At 42.6% G+C, this 19756-nt stretch overlaps 1 protein-coding gene across 4 annotated transcripts in view; it reads left to right on the top strand.

Annotated features, from left to right (window-relative positions):
- The window catches only part of PBX3 (PBX homeobox 3), a 224048-nt gene extending 206591 nt beyond the window's left edge, over window positions 1-17457 (top strand). For 3 of the 4 annotated variants that reach the window (XM_035112891.2, XM_035112892.2, XM_035112890.2), the window contains exons 7-10: window positions 1745-1910; window positions 4790-4902; window positions 6511-6600; window positions 15623-17457. In XM_035112891.2, coding sequence (XP_034968782.1) covers window positions 1745-1910; window positions 4790-4902; window positions 6511-6600; window positions 15623-15715 — 462 coding nt within the window. In that variant the 3' untranslated portion in view covers window positions 15716-17457. The remainder of the gene's footprint in view (window positions 1-1744; window positions 1911-4789; window positions 4903-6510; window positions 6601-15622) is intronic. The other variant, XM_060270281.1, reaches the window with a different exon arrangement.
- Window positions 17458-19756: the final 2299 nt, after the last annotated feature.

Raw genomic sequence — 19756 nt, 5'->3', positions numbered from 1 at the left:
ACTTACAAGGCCCAGAAGAAAGAGGTCAAGAATGAATATGGGAATACTGAGGGGAGAAACAAGTATCCTCTTAGCTGCAGCCTGTCTTGATAACAGTCTTGGTCATTTATGAGTAAATTATTATTACACTATTCATCAAGCTGTGCTAGCTGTAGTTAATGGGAGATGTAGTCCAAAATATTTGGAGGGCACCATTAGTGAAGACTGTATTGTTACCATCTCTAAATTTCAGCTGTTGTACATCAGCTTGATGAGGACTTTGTTTCTGTTATATTGATGCCCTGGTATGGACATAAGAGAACACAGCCTTGTCTGCCAGTGAGAGAGGGAGTTTCTCATAGTTATTTACTACAGTTATTAATTATGAACATTCCCCTAATGGCCAAGATCAGAAAATAGTTTCTGCATGCCATTTTCCCAGCGGCTTTGTTTCAGCTGCTCCGGCCATGACCTTTGGGCGGGTTAATAGGTAGAGTCTTAGAAGCTGGCTTGGCAACAACAAAGCCATCTTCAAAGGGAGATAACAAAGCAACATTTCATCCATTATTGATTTATATTTGAGCCACCCTCATTGTTGCACTGGACTGAGCTCACTTCTGTTTGCCAACCTGCCAAGGTTGTTCCAGCCCAAATAACAAATAACAATTGCATATTCCCCCTTAAAATTCCCTCTTCCTTTCCCTCTGTTCTACTTTTATATATTTCTCTCCCTCCCTCCCTCCCCCTCCCCCCTCACCCCCTCTCAGCTCCACTTAATAATGGTTTTTTTTTTACAGTGGTTTTGCTTTGAATGCCTGGTAAGGTCCAAAGGCAACTGCTACCATGGAATTGTTAAGTATGTTTAGCAACAAAATAAGGGCAGCCAGTGCTTCTTATACTCCTGGTAGGAACTTGCTGGCTCCGTAAGAGGATAAAAAATTATGGAATTGTGGAAGGGAGTCATCTTCTTGTTACTCCACCCCCACACCCCACCACAGAAAGCTAGAGGGATGAATATAAGGCCTGGCCTCAAGTTTGACCAGTGGTGAAGGAAACACTTTCTGTAGATTAACATTTGGGCTTCTGAACACAATTGGCAGACAAGAACTGGGTACTCTGGGTACTCTGAGGCAGTCCTCAAATTACCGGGGGTGGGTGGGGTGGGTCCACTCTTTATAAGGCTACAAGGACCATGACTTTGCTAAAATTGAAGGAGCCATAGGGTGGGGCTTATGGGTTTTATCAAGCTCAAACCCTTCCTTTTAATAATTCCAGCAATGCTCGAAGGCTTGGTAATGATTCTGGGAGGGTTCTGGTGTGGTGACAGACCCCCATGGTGACTTTTCGAGGTAGGAAATGTAGCATCTCTACAACTTGATAAATGAAAGCTATCACTGAATGCTGAACAGAAAGGTGGTCTTCCATGTTTTTCAACTCAAGCACTAAAATGGAATTTAAAAAACACCACAAAGTTAAGTACTAAGTGTGCCTGTACTTTAACATGCCTTCAGTTTAAATTTCCTTCCACCTTAAGTTTTAGTTGATCTGAGTTACTGATTTCAAAACTGTATTCAGCCCTAATTTATTGCATTCTGGATTTAAGTGGCCACTTTTATTAGAGTGAAGACTGAGGTTTTTGTTTTGGAAGCGCGGGAACAGATGTCTTGAAGTGTCCCATTTGTTGCCACAAAACACCATGGGAGATTTGGCTCCTCCCCCTCCGGTCTCTCTTTGATTTAAAAATGTACTCTCCTTTCTGTGGCAGGTATCCAACTGGTTTGGCAACAAGAGAATCAGGTACAAGAAGAACATAGGGAAATTTCAGGAAGAAGCCAACCTTTATGCAGCAAAAACAGCAGTGACAGCTGCGCATGCTGTGGCGGCAGCTGTCCAAAACAACCAGACAAATTCACCCACCACACCAAATTCTGGTATGTACCAGCCTCTTCTTCATGGCATGACCTAGTTCACATGTTAAAAGCAAAGCTGGAAGTGGGAGGTGGGTATTTCTCTCAGAGGAGCAGAAATTTCCCATAGGAATGCATTGAAAACAGAAAAAATTGTAAGTCGAAGCAACCCTATCTAAAAATTCGTAAGTCGAAAAATCCCTATCTAAAACCGCCGTGTTTTTTTTTTATGTTGAGACATTCATAAGCGCGCAACCATTGCCCCCATTCGTAAGTCGAAAAATTCAGTTGTCGAGTCATTCGTAAGTTGAGGTACCACTGTATACAGTTTTTCCCTGGGGGTAGCAAGCTTGAAAATTGCTCTCCTTGATCAAGTGTTAGGTCTAATCCAGACTTCCTCTTGTGCCATGCTTTCCAGGCACAGGTCTGTGCTTTCTAGGTCCAGCTACAAGCGGTTTTTGTTGTAGTTCCACTGCTTTCCTGGGTAAAACCCCCTGTTTACCACTGAATCAGTACGAATGGCAGTCCATGGAAAACCCAATTTCCATTTGTTCTGTTGCAGTGGTAAGCAGTGGGTTTTCCCAGGCAAAGTGACGGAACCAAAAAAAAAAAAAATGCCCAGAGACAGGAATAGAAAACATGGGCCTGGGCCTGGAAAGCGAGTTGCCTAGAAAGTCTGGATGAGTCCTAAGAATAGTAAGAAAGAAGTGTGAGCAAATATTAGGTTGTCTGTTGTTGTGATTTCCTTTTTGGAGGATTTCCTGGCAATGTGGTGCCGCTGCATATAGTACTAACAAGAAAACAGTAGTCCAAAGAAACATCTCTTCTTATGTTTGCACCAAAGCAAATGCTGCTGTGTTTTGATGCAGTGTAAGCCAGAGAAGCATCCTTAAAACTAGAAATAGCAAAGCTAAGTGACAAACTCAATAAGAGGTGGCTTCTTCTGATGAGAACAAATCAACTTAATTAGCAATTAGCAGCCATTTCCATCCTAAGGAGGCATTAAACCCCCATGCTCAGTATAAGGCTTTGCTTGGGTATTTAGTGATGGCACCTAAAGGGAGCCACTGCCTGGGGGTTGGGAAGGGGCAGTGTATGTAGCTTCTAAGAACTTCTGCACAAAGCAGCTCTTTTGCATCTAGAGCAAAACTGCACTATAAGACCTTAAGTCTGTTTCTCCACTGCCCTGGGAAATTGGCTCCAACTCCCATTTCTTTGCTTACGGGAGCCTGAATTATAAAACAGCCAGATTAGTATTTATTAGGGCTGCTGCCTGCTAAAATCAATGTTAATCAGTTAACCGTATGAGTTTTAGTTGATCAACTATCAAATGAATTTGCATGTATTAGTATCCAGGTAAACACAATTACTTTTAGATGACACCATAGCAGGAATCCTCTTAGAAAAGACATTCCCTTCTGTGTGCATAGCTGCCAAGTTTTCCCTTTTCTCGCGAGGAAGCCTATTCAGCATAAGGGAAAATCCCTTTAAAAAAGGGATAACTTGGCAGCTATGTCTGTGTGTGAGAGAAAAGAGTGCTTTTAAGATGCTCCTTTTAAGGTGATTTTTGCCATTTTCCGGTTTTTATAGCCATTTATATTTTCAAATTGTTTTAAAACTCCTCCCTGACTCATGGGGGTCATTGATTCAGTATAATCAGATAAACATGGCTTCCCTAGTATTAACAGTTCTTATAATGTGAAATGTTACATGTAAACACATAGCAGCATGAAGAACCCAATTGCCAAAGTCCATCCTGGAATGAAGGTCCTACAGCCAAATCACACATGGAGGGATGTTGCTTGATTTATCTGCCTTTACTTACTGTCACTTGAGGATTCATAGGCAGTGCTGTGTTGATGGTGCTGCCAAAGTTCTGTCTGTAGTAGTAACATACTGGATGGCCCATTCTCACATGGGAAAGCCTTGCTTAGTCCATGGAAGTCTGTGCCTTAAGCTCAAGTGATAAGCCTGCATGTATGAACCAGATCTTAGAACACTTCTGGAAGATGTTGAGCAAGTTTGGTTTCAGAAAGCCCCCAGGAGAATTACATTCAGGGCTGTGTGGCAACCAGGATCCATTCCGGAGGTCTGGTCAGATCCCGAGGTTTCCGCAACCTGAGGAATGCTTCTGTGCATGTGTGTGCAGTGAAACCCGGTAAAATACTTCCGGGTTTGCCGCGCGCACATCCCAAAGTTTACGTAACCAGAGGGTTACGTAAACGGAGGTGTGACTGTATACCTTAAGTTAGTCATGATGACCAATGTTTTCCAGAGAGATACAATCCTTGACCAATCAGAGACAACCATTGGAGACAACTCCCAGTCCAACAGATTTTCACAGTAAATCTCCACCCATTGTTTCCCATGGTACATAATGAATTAAATTCTCTATCTCATTCAGATTCCAAGCATCTGGGAAACTAGAGCATGTTTATATCTGATATATATTATGGTAGAAGGCAGAGTCTGTAGGTGTAGCTCAAGAAAGGTACTATTATTTTAAGTAAAGAATGTAAAATCTTCAAGATATCCTTGAGTGTTTCTTTTTAAAGGACCATCAAGAACTTTAGATTTTAACAGCTCTATGACTTTCATAAATCTTGCCCCATTTGTTGTTGTTTTTAATCTAAAGTGTCCAAAAATACTTGGGGTACATGATATGCTGCTTCATGAAATTCATTTGAGTCATTTGTGTTGATCTCTCTTAGTCTGTGGCCCTCTTTGATTTTACGGGATGTCATTCTCTGCAAAGGATTTCCTTCTCCTCTCCTCTCCTCTCCTCTCCTCTCCTCTCCTCTCTCATCCTCCTTATTCCCCTTGTCTTTTTGAAGGTCTTTTGGGGTAGACATGTGATGTTTGCCACTCTCTTTTATTCAGCTACTTAACTCTTTCCTTTCCAGGTTCTTCAGGTTCTTTTAACCTCCCTAATTCTGGGGACATGTTCATGAACATGCAGAGTCTGAATGGGGATTCTTACCAGGGGTCCCAAGTCGGAGCCAATGTGCAATCACAGGTAGGAGAAAAACGCCCCTCCCCCCGATTAAGGCCTCTTTAGCAGGGTATGGTTTGCGCTTTATTTTAAAAGAGGATAAAAATAAAAGGTAAACAAACAAAAACAATCCAACAACAATTTCCACCTTTTAATTGGGCCTTCCTATTTATTACAAAAATTAATCAATGTTGGCTTCTCTCAGCACTGAATCTTGCCAATGAAAAGAGCTGGCTTCCTCCCTCTCCCCAATCTGAAACTTTTCAAGCTTTGTGAATGCAGTTCGGCTCTGGCTTGAGCTCATGGCGTTGGGTTGGGTGTGTTGTTTGGCTATCAACGCTAAAGCTTTTATTTATTGTGACTTCTTCTTTTTTTTGCTTTGTTTATGGAATCTCCCTTTGTTAATTTCAAAAACTGATATAGGTCAGAGGGGGGTGTGTGTGTGTGTGTGTGTGTGTGTGTGTGTGTGTGTGTTTAAATGCATTGTGTTCTCAGTTGTCATTCTAGTCTCTTTCAAACAAGATTAACCTGTTCATCTCTAGGACCTCCAGGTCTGTGAATTTTCTGCAATGGCGCATGGCCAAAAGTCTGGCACTGTAAAAAATTTGGATATGAGATCCCTTGATATAATATCAGCATTCATTTAATGTAAAGAAAAAAAAGCAGAAAGCTAATCTAGCCCTTAAGACACTGACAATAAAAAGCAGCACAAGATGCTTACTGAACTAAGAGGTCTTTGTTAGTTTAAGGGGTACTGATTCAGTGTTCTGAATAGTGTCTGGTCCTCTAACTTGGCTAGCCGAAGTACTGTAGAAATAATGTGTGCCATATGAGTATATTCACATGAGCTTCAAAGACAGGGAGGGGGAGGTAGTCTTTGGTGTCTAAAACGAATAACCTTGTTCATTTTGCAGTTCTCCTCCCCAAATCCCTTCATTGGCACTGCTGTTGCCTGTAAATCACCAGTTCCCCCTCTCTTGTTGGGCCTTAGCAACCCCCAGCTGTTATCCTGAAAAATCTTGTCATGTGCCAAAGCAACTTCCTCCTGCCATCTCACCAAACTGAACATTCTGCCTGCCCCCCTAGTTCTGTAAACCACCCTGAAGTAGTAAATATGGGCAAGTTGCAAATTCCCTGCTCCAGTACCCTGCACTTCACCCTCTTATACTGTCCATAATTCTCAGAACTGTGCTGCCAGAATCACCTTAGAGAGAGAGTAATGCCAAGACATGCAGTAGCAGCTCATCCTGAGCCAAGCCTTTGCCCTATGAAGGGCATCAATTTTAGTTTTGAGGATGGCTCTGCAACTTGTTTTGGATATGGTAGGGACACAGGGCTTGCACAGCGGATCCCAAAGGAAATCTGTGGTACACTACATATCCTTCTGAGGAAAGTTGTGCCTCCTTATGTGTGGTTTTTCTAGCATGTGCGTTCAGTTATCTTACAAACATGTGCCACTTGCCCTAGATTGATAGGCTTGTCTTTCTGTGAAACTCTCTCACACACATCACCATCAACCCCCACCCCGTTCTTTTCCATGTTAGAAATAATTTTGGATTTTAAGTGTTAGTGTGCTGGTAGATTTTTTTTTTAATGATGAGATTATTGTTGTTTGCTCATCTGCCCTTGCAGGTGGATACACTGCGTCATGTTATCAATCAGACGGGAGGATACAGTGATGGCTTGGGAGGAAATTCGCTGTACAGTCCACATAATTTAAATGTGAGTACCATTGGCAACAATTGTTTGGAGAATGGCATGCATGATGTTGGGCAAATGGAGTCACTGATACATATTTATTGCAGCACTTGTTAACACTATTTTCCTATGCTGCGGACTTGAGCTTCATAGTGTGCGGAACACAAGGGCTCTCTGGGAGAGGAAGCTCCTTGTCCCAAGTTCTTTCCAAGCCTCCTCTTGGTGATGCAAACAAGAATGCTACCCTGTGTAAGATGATGCTAGGTAACAGAAAATTGATTGCATTCAACTATGTTTTATTAAGAGTAGACTAATTGAAACAAAGTCACCCCAGGGCAGTTTGCTAGGACCTCCCCCCCCAAAAAAAACCTGGCTCTAGCTCTCATAACTTCCTCTTTTCTTTTGTCATGCTCTTCTCTGTGGTCATACATTTTATTTACAGGTTTGAAGCATTAGAGAAACCTACAGAACATGTACCCCATGTACCAAGAGCTTCACTGGTTGCCAGTCTGTATCTGGGACACAATTCAAAGTGCTGACTCTGACCTACAAACCTATGCTACTTGCATTTTCTGGAAGATAGTGTTCCCCCATTACAGCCTGCCCAGGTGTTAAAGATCTTCAATGAGCCATTTGTTATGTACCACCAACATCTGAACTTATAAGGCTGAGTTTGGGGTTTGAGTACCATGCTGGGCACAAGAGCAGTGTTTAGCTGAGAGGATGTAAAAAATCAACAGATGGAAATTTCAATATGAATTTGGTAAGAGGCGGTGAAAGGTACCCCGGGGTAAAAAGTATAGGCCTATAGCCTATAGCCCAGGCTTCCTCAACCTTGGGCCTCCAGATGTTTTGAGACTAAAATTATCATCATCCCTGACCACTGGTCCTGCTATCTAGGGATCATGGGAGTTGTAGGCCAAAAACATCTGGAGGGCCAAGGTTGAGGAAGCCTGCTATAGCCTGTAGCCATTGCTTTAAGTATGTTTGTGGTGTTGCGAGTTAAAAGATATCAAGGGCACACTGGCCTTCATATATCACAACAAACAAACTCACAAAGTGCTGCTACTGTGAGATGAGACTTTTCCCTCTAAGTTGTTCTCATGCACTGTATGTCCTCTACCTCACCTCACCCAAATCAATAAGTAGTGACTGGTCCATACCCCTAACAACTTTCTTATGGACTGACAGTGTCTCTTCTGAGGGGTGGGGATGTTAAAAGTCACTCTGTTAGAAGCTTAGGTATTGGGGAAGGGCCGACACCCAGTGCCAGAGCAACTCCAGGTAGGGAGGGCTAAGGAAGTTTTTCTGACTGAAGACCTGGAAAGCTGCCTGACAGACCAATGGACCAACTCGGTGTAAGGCAGCTCCCTGTGTTCCTAGATTTCCTGTTTGTTTTCTAGGAGAGTGCCAATTCCTGAAGTGTGTAAGGCTGTCATGTGATCTATCCCTTCCACCTTTGTGGAGTCTTTGGGAAAGACGTCAAAATGTAAATCAGGCACACAAGTAGAGATACCGTGTGGGTGGTGTGCATCTGAGTTCCTTCCCTGCTTTCTTATACATGTAGAAAAGCAGGCAAAATAGGAGAATCAAATGGGAAGCTAGGACAAGTTTGGCTTAATACACTCTGGGAAAAATTCCCATGGATCAACTTCTCTCACCCAAGGGGGTCAGCCTGCCCTTCAACTCGATGATAATGAATCCATTGTAGAATTTCCTAGAAGGCTATAATTTTCTTCATAAAAGTTATTTGTCCTTGTTATTCATTAACAGAAAGGATGTGACTGTGGATCAAGCTAAATCTAGGGCTTATGGGTGGCACCACTGAGTCATGGCTATTAATTATTTATATAGCAATTTTAATCTTGTATGATATAAAAAGTGCTGTTCAGTCAAGTCCATATTATACCATGTTTCTGTTAAAAAACCAAGGGCTGCTTACTAAAGATAGTTTCCGTTTTGTATCATTTGATCTCTTTCTCTTTTTTACCCCCCCCCCCTTTATTTCTCATGGAGTAAAAGGGTGGACTTCCTCACCTTTTCAGGGCATGATTTTGGATGAGGTGGGGGTTCTAATCCCCTTCCTGGACTGTGAGTACAGAACATGCAGTCTTTAACTTCGTTGACACCAAGGTGGAAAACCTGGGTCTGGGCCATACCTCTTCAGGTCACAGGTAGGGGCTTACATGGTTGATGTTCCTCTGTACATTCTCTGCGCATAAAAAACTAGAAGTCAGAGTGAGGTGTTATAGCCTAGCTTTCTCACTAACATTCTAGTTTTCTATGTAAAGCAAATACTTGAGGGATATAAATGAGCATTCTGTCATGTAAGCCTTCCCATCAGTCTGAATTGGTGCAGCCCATTAAAGTGTAAGTTGATAATCTCAGCAGTTGCAGTTCTTGTAGACTATTGCAGGATGCAAGAGTGTGACCTTCCATATGTGGCACAAAGTTGAGGAAGAATGAATTATTTGTTAAAGTCCATGGCAGGAGTAGAGTTCTAAAGCCCCCTACAGGTCCAAAACCCTGTGCTCTGGGGATGGGGGAGGGTCTTATTCACTTCACAGTTTGGCGCAAACTTTCAAGCAATACTGGGAGTAGGGCATAGCTTTGTGGTTTAGCCCACAGCTCTATGAACCTTTCAAAGCACTGTTACAATCTGTAACTTGAGGCTCTACTATGGTCTATGAATTCCTTAATTTTTTTCTTAACTGCAGCACCTCCACTGGGCTGGGTAAAAATGCCTTTTTAAATACTATAGGGAGCAGACGCACATCACTTCTTTTTTCAAGTTACGTTTTCTACAGATCAGTTTCATTTGTTGTGAGACATTTGTTGTTACATTAGGAGCCGCACATCATTTCTGATGTAATTGTACATACAAAGAAACATTGCATGGGTGTGGGTGAGGCCGCTAGGGCAGACCATCTTTTCTACTACATAAGCTCCCTTTGAGTATGCCATTGTGCATACAATGACACAGGTAGCAACATGTGGCCACTCCTTGCAGCCAGTGATGTAAAGTCAGTGGACTAGGGGGACTAGGCTAGTCCCCTCAATATTGCCCTGGTGCCTCTTTCTCAAAGCCTGGGAAGCACAATGCTCCAACAAGTCCAGTAGCCCTCCCGCCACCTTCCCAAAGCTCATTCAACTTCGGGAATGAGACAAGACAAGAGAGTTTAACATCCTGTCAGAGCCCTGGCACCTCCTTCCCAAAGCCAAGGAAGCTTCTGCCTGGCTTAGGGAGGGAGGCACAATGCTCATGTAATCGACATCATGACATCTCCCCAATCACCCTCACAATATAGCACTCTTCATCCAAAGATCACAGGTGGTTTGCAACATAAAATTTGGACTTCTGCATAAAAAGTTTTAAAGATTTTATGGAATTATCATAAAAAGTCTGCATGGGAATCAACAGAATGGACTGTGTGTCCCCATACAGAGGCAGGATTGGATGGACTTGGTCAGATGCATTCAGTCCTACCAAGTTCATGGAGGTAGAATTCTTAAGCCAAGATTATTATATCCTTTGAGTCTTGAGAGGCAGATTGAAGTTCCCTTTTACCTGCATGTCGCTGTTGTGGATTTGGTCCCACATCACACTGGGTATGTGCAATGGCTCCTTGCCTACATGATTTCATCCTAACTCTCATGTTTGCTCACCATACAAGTGATCTCTGGCCTCCTGGGCCACTTGTCACTTGCATGACAAGTAGATTACATCAAAAACCAACCACATGGTCAGAAGCCTTAAGCATACATGCATAGGTGGGACCAATTGTGTAGAACTCACAAAGGAGATCTTGGTCAAATTCCCAGGGCAACCTGGAGAATGAACACAAGGGAACACACCACTGTAGGGAGAAGGAGGGTCTGTTCTATGGCTTTTGGTGGCTACTGGTGCTCATCCTGCCTGGAGGGTCTGTGTGGACATTTTACACTGTTTTAGATTACTTTTCCTTTAATGACCACTTTCACGTTCCTCTTTTCCATAAGTATATAAATATTATTATTTATTTATTTTTGTATTTTATTACTATAATTGCTTTGGGACACCCCTGGATGTGTGAAGCACTATATAAATATGACTCGCCATCCTTTGGGTGGTTTTGTGAATTATTCAAGCATTACCTTTGGCAATCATATGGTAAACAAGCACATTCTCACATCTTCAGCACCAGTGCACAGTTGTGAATACACACCTTGGCGCTGTGAAAGAATGGTTGATGAGGCAGGAACAGAACCTGCAAACAGTAAGCCAGGCTATGAAGGGATGGAAGTGATGTCTATAAAATACTATATAGCCTGAGAGAGATTCAGAGGCCTTTTCTCTCCCCACACTCTCCTCTCCTCCCCCCCAGTCTTCCACTTGCCAAAAGAGTAAATATTAATGATTTAAAATGTGATTGAAGACATTCAATGGGGGGGGGGAGAAGTCCCATTAAATACTCAAATCTTTTTCCATTTGAAATGTCAAATCTTTCTTTTTGGGGGTTTATAAATAACTCATAATAACCCACAACAAACCATATAAAAAGCCTTTTAGTCACATTTCTCCCTTTTTCATTTAAGTGTTTTGAAATGCTTCAGAGAATTTGCGATATCCTTATCAACATGATAAAATATGAAACCCTGATTGCCTGCAGCATTTTACAGACATGAATTCCATCTTCACTGATGAGGTCTGATAAGGCACTGTTGTATTATACAGTGCATAATCTCAAACCACCAGAGTAAGGATTAATTTATTTGGGGTGGGGGGGGGAGAGAGAGAGAGAGGGAGAGGATAAATGCTAGCTGACAACCTCTCCCCCAGCTGCCAAGGCGAGTAAAAATATTGTACATTTGTTGTTTATAAATTTGGATAAAGAGGGAATGATGTTTACTTCAGATGGAATATCTTTAGACTCGTATCTGCATGAGAGTTTTCTCTCTTCTCTTAAGTAGATTTACATACGTTGGAAGGGAAGATTAAAAAAACGAAAATTTAAACACACTAAAAGAGAGGCAGGAAGAGTAAGCAGAGAGTGCCTTTTACCTTCACACACTTATGATCAGGCTTATGATCTGTGGGTGGGTTTTTGCTACTGCTCTTTTCTCCATGTTCTGCACAGTAAGGTATTATTGACAGAGTGGAGCAATGGTTTTTCTTCCACTTGCTTTGGTGGAAGGCCATATTGCCAACAACATACCCATGCTCTAACCTTTCCTGTTTGGTGGGGAGGTGTATTGGGCATAGGAAGAGATCCCTGCAAAGGCTATCATGTGCCGGGAGCGCTCGGAGTCAGCCTGCCTTGCTCCAGCAAGCGCCAGTAAGGCCTGCGCCCGTCACTTCCACTCAGTGTCCCCCCAACTCACGAGGCCTGCGCCTCCCTCTTCTTGACTGACATAAAAATATGTAGCGACAAGCTGTCTGCCACAGCAGAAATCTGATCAGACATTGATTTCAGCAATTGCCTCGATGGGCCGAGACAGAAGGCGAATTTGTTTCTGAGCACTGTTATTGCTGATGCAGGTCTAATGCGTTGGGGGGCCAGTAGCAGCCCAAGACAGGAAGCAGCATCTGAAAGGGAGAGCGGGGAGGAATTCTGTTTGTGGGTAATTGGAAAATAGATCAGAATAGGGTGCTTGCTTCTGCTTCTCCTCCCGCCCTCCTGGCTTTTGCTCAAAGATTATTGCGGTTGGAGGGAAGCTCGGGACTTGTCTCAACTGGCCTTGTAAATGGCTCTGACATGTGCCCAGAAGGAAGACTTTTAAAAATGAAATTAAGATCCAACTGTGTTAGAGTTTCTCCCCTTCTCTATTCTCTCTCTCACCCGCCCCCCCTTTAGATAGTTACATTGCTAGAAAAGCCTTGGGTCACTGGCTAAGCCCAGGGCCTTGTTGAATTGGACACTGTGCACACACCCATTGCTCAACATCTGGAATAGGCAGGGAGCCAGAAACTGGGCCTAGTGGGGTGGGGTGGGGAAACAAGCCTAGAGCAGGGAAAGGGGAGAATTTTCTTAAAGAGAATGTTCCTAAACACCTTCTGAATTCCGCAGGCCAGAGTTAAAAACACAAAAGACTCAATTCTGCCTCCTAGTTTGACTGAAGCAATTGTGGCTGTGGGGGTGAGAGAAGAGACAGGAATCTTTAGTTTCAGACACAAATTCCTTTTTGCAGAAAACAACAATAACCATTTGTAAGATTCAAAATCTTATCTAATTCTGATTTGGTCCCTCATTTTAAAAGAAATTGAACAAAAGCTTTTACTGTAAGAACTTGTTCATTAGCCTTTGGTTGGCACAGCGTGGCTGTAATTGTAGGAGGCTTGGTTGCCCAGCCTGGAGCCAGCCCAGGAACGATTTGGCTCACAGCTCTCAGGCAGGTCCTTAACCCAATAGGACACCTTGTTAGTAATAAACACAATCCCTTTGTGTTCCAGTGAGCAGTGGTCTATCATCACTTCCATAGTAGACCATATGCCTTACAGTGCTGTGTTTCTCAGTACGCATTCTGCAGTGCCAACTCAGGCCTGTTCTTACCTAACGAACACTTCTGCTTGTTGCTCCCACCAGCATGGCACAGTGATGTTTTTCTCCACTATCCATGGGTGGAGAAAACACCCAGTGAGTAGTCCTAGTAGCAGTCATGTCCCTCTGGAAAATCTGAAATGTTGGGGAAGGTGTGGATCTGGCAAGAGACCTTATGTTGAGAAGTGGAAATCCAGAATGTCTAGTGCAGGCATCCCCAAACTGCGGCCCTCCAGATGTTTTGGCCTACAACTCCCATGATCCCTAGCTAACAGGACCAGTGGTCAGGGATGTTGGGAATTGTAGCCCAAAACATCTGGAGGGCCGAAGTTTGGGGGTGCTTGGTCTAGTGCATACATGGAAGTATCTGAGGTCAAGGGTTGAGCTCTCTTGGCCTTGTGTTGCCTGGGAATGGGGGACAGGTGGTTGGTGCATAGCAAGGGGGAGCCCTTGGGTGGTGAGTTGCTGTTCATAAAACTTCATAGTGTTTTACAGGATAAAACAATAAAAAACAGCAACCAATTGACAAATCATATCCCCTCCCAAAACCCATATAAAACAATCTCAATAAACCATGTGCATAGGATCATGTGAACAGAAGAAGGTCTTTGCTAGAAGCAAGGCCAGCCCACCCATGAGGGCAAGGTGAGGTGACTGCCTCAGATAGCAGGATCCACAGGGGCAGCAGATCCAGCCTCCAATGAATACAACACAACACCTGCTGCTGCTGTGCAGCTGCCTTTTGGTGAATAGGAGGCATTGTTGGTCTCCTCCCACTCTTGTTCCCTATGTAGATCTTCACTCACCCCTTGTTCCCTGGTGGGGGTGGTCACCATTTTGTGATTTGCCTCAAATGCCATAATGTCTTGGGCTGGCCCAGTCCATCCTTCCATTCTCACAAGCAGGACATGAGCATAAAGCAGTCTCCTGCCATTGTTCCCTAGCCAGCTGGTATTCAGAGGCTTGAAGGTATTGTATGGCCATCCAGCTAGTAGCCATTGATAGCTATATCTGTGATTAATTTGCCCAGTCCCCCTTTAAAGTCACCTAGGTTGTAGCCTTCACCACATCTTCAAAGGGCAAATTCCAGAGTTCAGCTATACACTGTATGAATAACTGCTTTCTTTTGTCTGTCCTGAATCTCCTGCCAATCAGAACTACACAATAGAACCATGAATTTCTTTGTTGGCAGTATGATATTGGCAGTGTTATTTTCTATCACTTTTCTAAAACTGTCTAACATAAAAGTCACATTTTCCACACCCATTGCACACTGGGTCAACATATGAATTGTGCTGTCCACCATAATCCCAAAATCCTTTTCTTGGTCAGTCACTGTCAGGAGGTTGTTGTTTCTGGGCATCACTTTTTTCATCATTGTTTGCATCACTTTACACTTATACAATTAAAGCACATTTCGTCATTCATCATCATTTGAGTATGTTCTTTTGGATGACCTGGTTTTGTTTTTGACACCTTGAATAATGTGTCATTTGCAGACTTGACCACCTCATTGCACACCCCCTAACTCCAGATTGTTACTGAACTAGTTAAAAAGCACTACTTATTATTTGAGAACTCTGAAAGGACAGGTGAAGGAGTTTGTACAGTCATACCTCGGTTTAAGTACGCTTCGGTTTGAGTACTTTCAATTTAAGTACTCCGTGGACCCGTCTGGAACAGATTAATCCACTTTCCGTTACTTTCAATGGGAAACTTCGCTTCAGGTTAAGTACGCTTCAGGTTAAGTACGGACTTCCAGAACCAATTGTGTACTTAAACTGAGGTACCACTGTATAATCTTCTGTCAGGAGAGGGTTTCAAAACATTGAAGGAGCTGCTGCAAAGAAAGCCTTGCTCTTCATAGAAGCCCACCTGCCCTCTACATTGGAACATGGAATAAGGTCTACTCAGAATTGCTCAAATTGTAGGGGGAGGGTCATTCAGCAGCATATATGTTATAATGTATAATAATTTGTTACTTATACCCTGCCCATTTGACTGGGTTGCCCCACCCACTCAGAGCAGATACAGTGGTACCTCTGGTTACGAACTTAATTCATTCTGGAGGTCCGTTCTTAACCTGAAACCATTCTTAACCTGAGGTACCACTTTAGCTAATGGGGCTTCCTGCTGCCGCGGCGCCGCCGCTGCATAATTTCTGTTCTCATTCTGTGGTAAAGTTCTTAACCCGAGGTACTACTTCCAGGTTAGCAGAGTCTGTAACCCGAGGTGTTTGTAACCCGAGGTACCACTGTAATTTCATTGCCTGAGATTATCAGAACCAAAGCTGTATAGATAAAAACAGCACTTCAAAATGGGCCTCAAACTGGCAACCTGTGTAGCTGTTCCAAAACCGGTAATATACAAGGGAATCTGTCCAACACTGTTGACTATGGCATCCTGTCATTGTTGAAGCATCCAGATCAATTCAAAGGCTGCCCCACATGGAACACAAGGCTTGCCGGTGGCAGTGCTAATATGCCTGATGGTGTCTTTTCAATTACATGCTTTCTCCCCCTCTGCAGGCAAATGGAGGCTGGCAGGACGCAACCACTCCATCTTCTGTGACCTCCCCAACAGAAGGCCCGGGCAGTGTGCACTCTGATACCTCTAACTAATCTCCTCACAACACTTTTCGTTCACCCTGAGCTGAGATGCCTTCCTGTAGGTGCATTCAGAATCCCAGAAGGAAAAGAAGACCTAGCAAGGAAATGTTATTGTTTTTTTGTAGCCAACCACTGTTGGCTTTACTGTAAAACCTTGTCATTTCCAGAGAACTCGATAAATGTGTTGTGTGTGGGTTTTTTTTTTTTAAGGTATCTTAAATCATTTGTATATGTACCTAAAATATCACAAAGATGCGCACATTCACACCATGAAAATAAAAACAACAGCAGCAACCACCAAGCACTTTATCCAACTAGGCCAAGATTTAGCATTGTTTGTAACCCTGTAACTATTTTGCAAAAATAATTTATTATCAACTTTCTCCCCCCCCCCAAAAAGGATGGCCTACCAGTCGCTAGCCTCTTGGCCTTAGGGGTAATAAGTAAGAACTGTTCTTAAGATTAACCTCAAGCAGCAGAACCAGGCTGTGGGTAACCTCACCTAAACTGAACTTCCAATGAGAGCTGGAGTGGAAATTCAGATGCTGATTGTGTCCAATCTTCCTTTCTTTTTCTTCATATCTCTTTTAGAGTGGAGATATGTTTTGCTCAGTCACCCTTATTTCAAAGGCAGTTGTGTTATAGGGTTTTATTTTGTTTGCTTTTGAAGCTTCCATCATCATTTCTTAGCTTTTGTTGGGATCCACTGTTCGCAAAGTAGCTTAGAATGCTGATTCTTCTTAACCCTTCTTTAACGTCCACTATGGTGCAAAGCCTCTCCATATGTTGGTCATCAGCAGGCACAGATGATCCACAGGAGATGGAGATGCTCGCTGCTCTTTTTTTTTTTTTTTTTGCAAAAAGCCAAGCCACTGGGTTGTACAGTATGAGCCGGGTGCTGAGCGCATCTGCCCCGGGTTTTGCCACTGTTCCTCAGTGGCAGCAAAGAGGCCAAACGGGCACCATTCTCCTGAGTGTTGTATATAGTGTAGCAAAAGAGTATTTATACATTTCACCAATCAAAACACAGCTTTATTACCTCATGCGAACTCATACGAACCAATAGAAACATGTTCTTTAGCTTAGAGTGCTCACTACTACCTCTAAACAATACTCACGCTGTAGTTCGTCTCCTTTTTTAAAATGATTTTTCCTATATCAATTTCCCCCTTGCATCTTGTAATTAACTCTTTGTTTCCCTTCATTAAATGTAATGTACATTGTAATCTTTTAAATAATAATAACAACATTTTTTAAAATCCAGGTTGCATTGGCAACTTTCAAAAAACAATTTAAAAAAAGAAAGAAAAAAGCTTTGAAGTGGAAACATTGGGTCTTTACATTTGACACAGAACAGTAAAACTGTTTGTAAATACAGAGAAACATTTTGAATGTTCTTCATCTTGTTACTATACTAATTCACGCAAAAGAAAAAGAGAAAAAAAAAACAAATAATGGATTGTAAAGCAGACAGGTTTCAGTATTCAGTACTGTATATTTCACCCTGTATTATTGGGGGCAAGGGTGGGTGGGTTGGGTGCTCTTTTTCTTTTTCTTTTTCTTCTCTCTTTTGTATGGTATGCGATTCTGAAACTGATCGACTCAATGAAAAAAATAATAATTTGTGGCAGTGATTCTAATGTATTAAACCGTTTCGTGTTACTTTCTAACTGGATTACACCCTGAATTGAAGAGTCTTCCTTGTGGTAGTTCTATGTAGTTTCGAACCATGAATAAACTTTTTGCTTTCATGACTGAAAATGTGGACGTCATTTTCTTCCTGATTTGGCCAGCGGAAGATGGAGTTGGCAATGTTAGGGACTGGCATAGATAATAATAAATAAATAATAATTATTATTATTTATTATTTAAACCCCGCCCATCTGGTTGGGTTTCCCCAGCCACTCTGGGTGGCTTCCAACAGAAGAATAAAACAATCGATTAAAGATTAAAGACCTCTCTAAACAGGGCTGCCTTCAGATGTCTTCTAAAAATCTGGTAGCTGTTTTTCTCTTTGACATCTGATGGGAGGGCGTTCCACAGGGCGGGCGCCACTACCGAGAAGGCCCTCTGCCTGGTTCCCTGCAACTTGGCTTCTCGCAACGAGGGAACCGCCAGAAGGCCCTTGCCGCTGGACCTCAGTGTCCGGGCAGAATGATGGGGGTGGAGACATTCCTTCAGGCATACTGTACCGAGGCCATTTAGGGCTTTAAAGGTCAGCACCAACACTTTGAATTGTGCTCGGAGCCCAAACAGTTATTGAAGACAGGCAGGTGGAGAGCCCTCTAAATTTTGCTGGACTCCTAACTCCTGTCATCCCTGACCATTGGCCATGCTGGCTGGGGCTAATGGGAGTTTAATGGAAAAGATTTGTGTATCCTTTCATCCTTTCATTTTTCTCAAGGCAATAGAAACTGAGCTGTGTACAACTAATCACTGTTTCTTAATGTTACAGACACATTGCTCTTGGGACAGGGGTTCCCAGGCTGTGGTTTGCAGACCATCAGCTGTCTACGAGCTTCATTCAGGTGGTTCATGACATGGCAACATTAAATCATTATAATGATTTTAAAATGCAGTTTTGTTGCTTTTATTTCTTACATTGTGTTTCAGTGTGAATTATGTGGAATGCAAATTGTAATACAACAAAACACAATATAAGGAAATAAAAAAAGCAACAAAATACAATTAAAATGATACAGTACCTAGCACAGTGTGTTACAATTTCTACAACAGGCAGAGAAAGCACTGAGTGGTCCACCGAGGCCTTCAGCAATTTTCAACTGGTAGGTTAAACTGTACCATACATAATTAAAAATAAGACATCCCCTGAAAATAAGCCATAGTGGTTTTTTTGAGGAAAAATAAATATAAGACGGTGTCTTATTTTCGGAGAAACACGGTATTGATATGTATCCAATGCTAGTCCTACTCAGAGTAGACCCATTGAAAATGACTCACTTGGCTCCATTGATTTCAGTGGATCTACTCTGATTAGGCAGAACTTAGATGGATACAATCCAATGTAGCTTGATGGTGTCACTTTTCCCAAATTGGTGCTGACCTCAAATTCAGAAAATGACTTTTTAAGATGCCCATTCTTTTCATTACTGCCTTCACTTGACATTAACTCTTGGAATATTCTCTCCGCAAATACAATGGTAATTCTCTTAAAAGACATACCGTGTTGTGTTTTGTTCTCTTGCAAACCTCTTTATTTCCGTCTTTGTAAAACCGCTAATTTTTAAATGTTGATGAATAATACCCAAAGGTCAGTGCCAGGTAATAGCCTATTTGGTATATCTTCAGGAAATAGCCTTTCGGGCAATCAAATTAACAGAGGATCACGTGTGGCCAGTGGCCTTTTAGTAAACATATAAATCCTGCATACTGTTCAGTAGGAAAACAATCCAGCCTTTAATATATTTTTAAAGCAGAGAAAAAGAGAGACCTCTTGCCATCATTCACCTTATGTCTTGTAGGGGAACAGCTAGACAATTGTATTCCTGTTGTGATCTGCTGTATAAACTCAGAGGTGTGCTAGGTAACTAATGATTTGCATGATTCAATTAGCTTTTGGGTCAGTTTCCCTTATCAATGACCCTTGTACTAAGTTATTTTGTAAAGTGTCTCCCCCCCCCACTTTTAAGCCAGGGAGAAGAAAAACACAACCCAAACAGCGAACAAACACAATTCATCTTCTTCAATGTCCAAAACAAGCCTACATTCATCACAACAATCTTTTATCACAAGCCACCACTTGCACCTTTCCCCATCAGCCTTAGAAAGGGACCAGTCTCCTTCCTCCACCACCACATTTCCTGCAAGTAACCGTTGCTTTTTGCTCGCTCTGCTGTGAAATGCTTGTTGCCAATTAATAAATAAAACCCAGGCCGAAGGGAGAAAGCGCCGTCCGTGGATAAGTCCCCTGTGCGTGCCGGAAAAATGCGCCGAGACAACCCTCGCCTGGCTTAATGGATCTCTTTGCCTCCCCGCACGTGCCTGGCTTAATACTATAATTCTGCAGAAGTCTGTTTCCAATGTAAAGCGTGT

Source organism: Zootoca vivipara, chromosome Z, assembly GCF_963506605.1.
Source record: "Zootoca vivipara chromosome Z, rZooViv1.1, whole genome shotgun sequence".
Classification (NCBI taxonomy): Eukaryota; Metazoa; Chordata; class Lepidosauria; order Squamata; family Lacertidae; genus Zootoca; species Zootoca vivipara.
The sequence above is the reverse complement of the archived record's forward strand: the minus strand, read 5'-3'. Positions and strand labels throughout refer to the sequence as shown.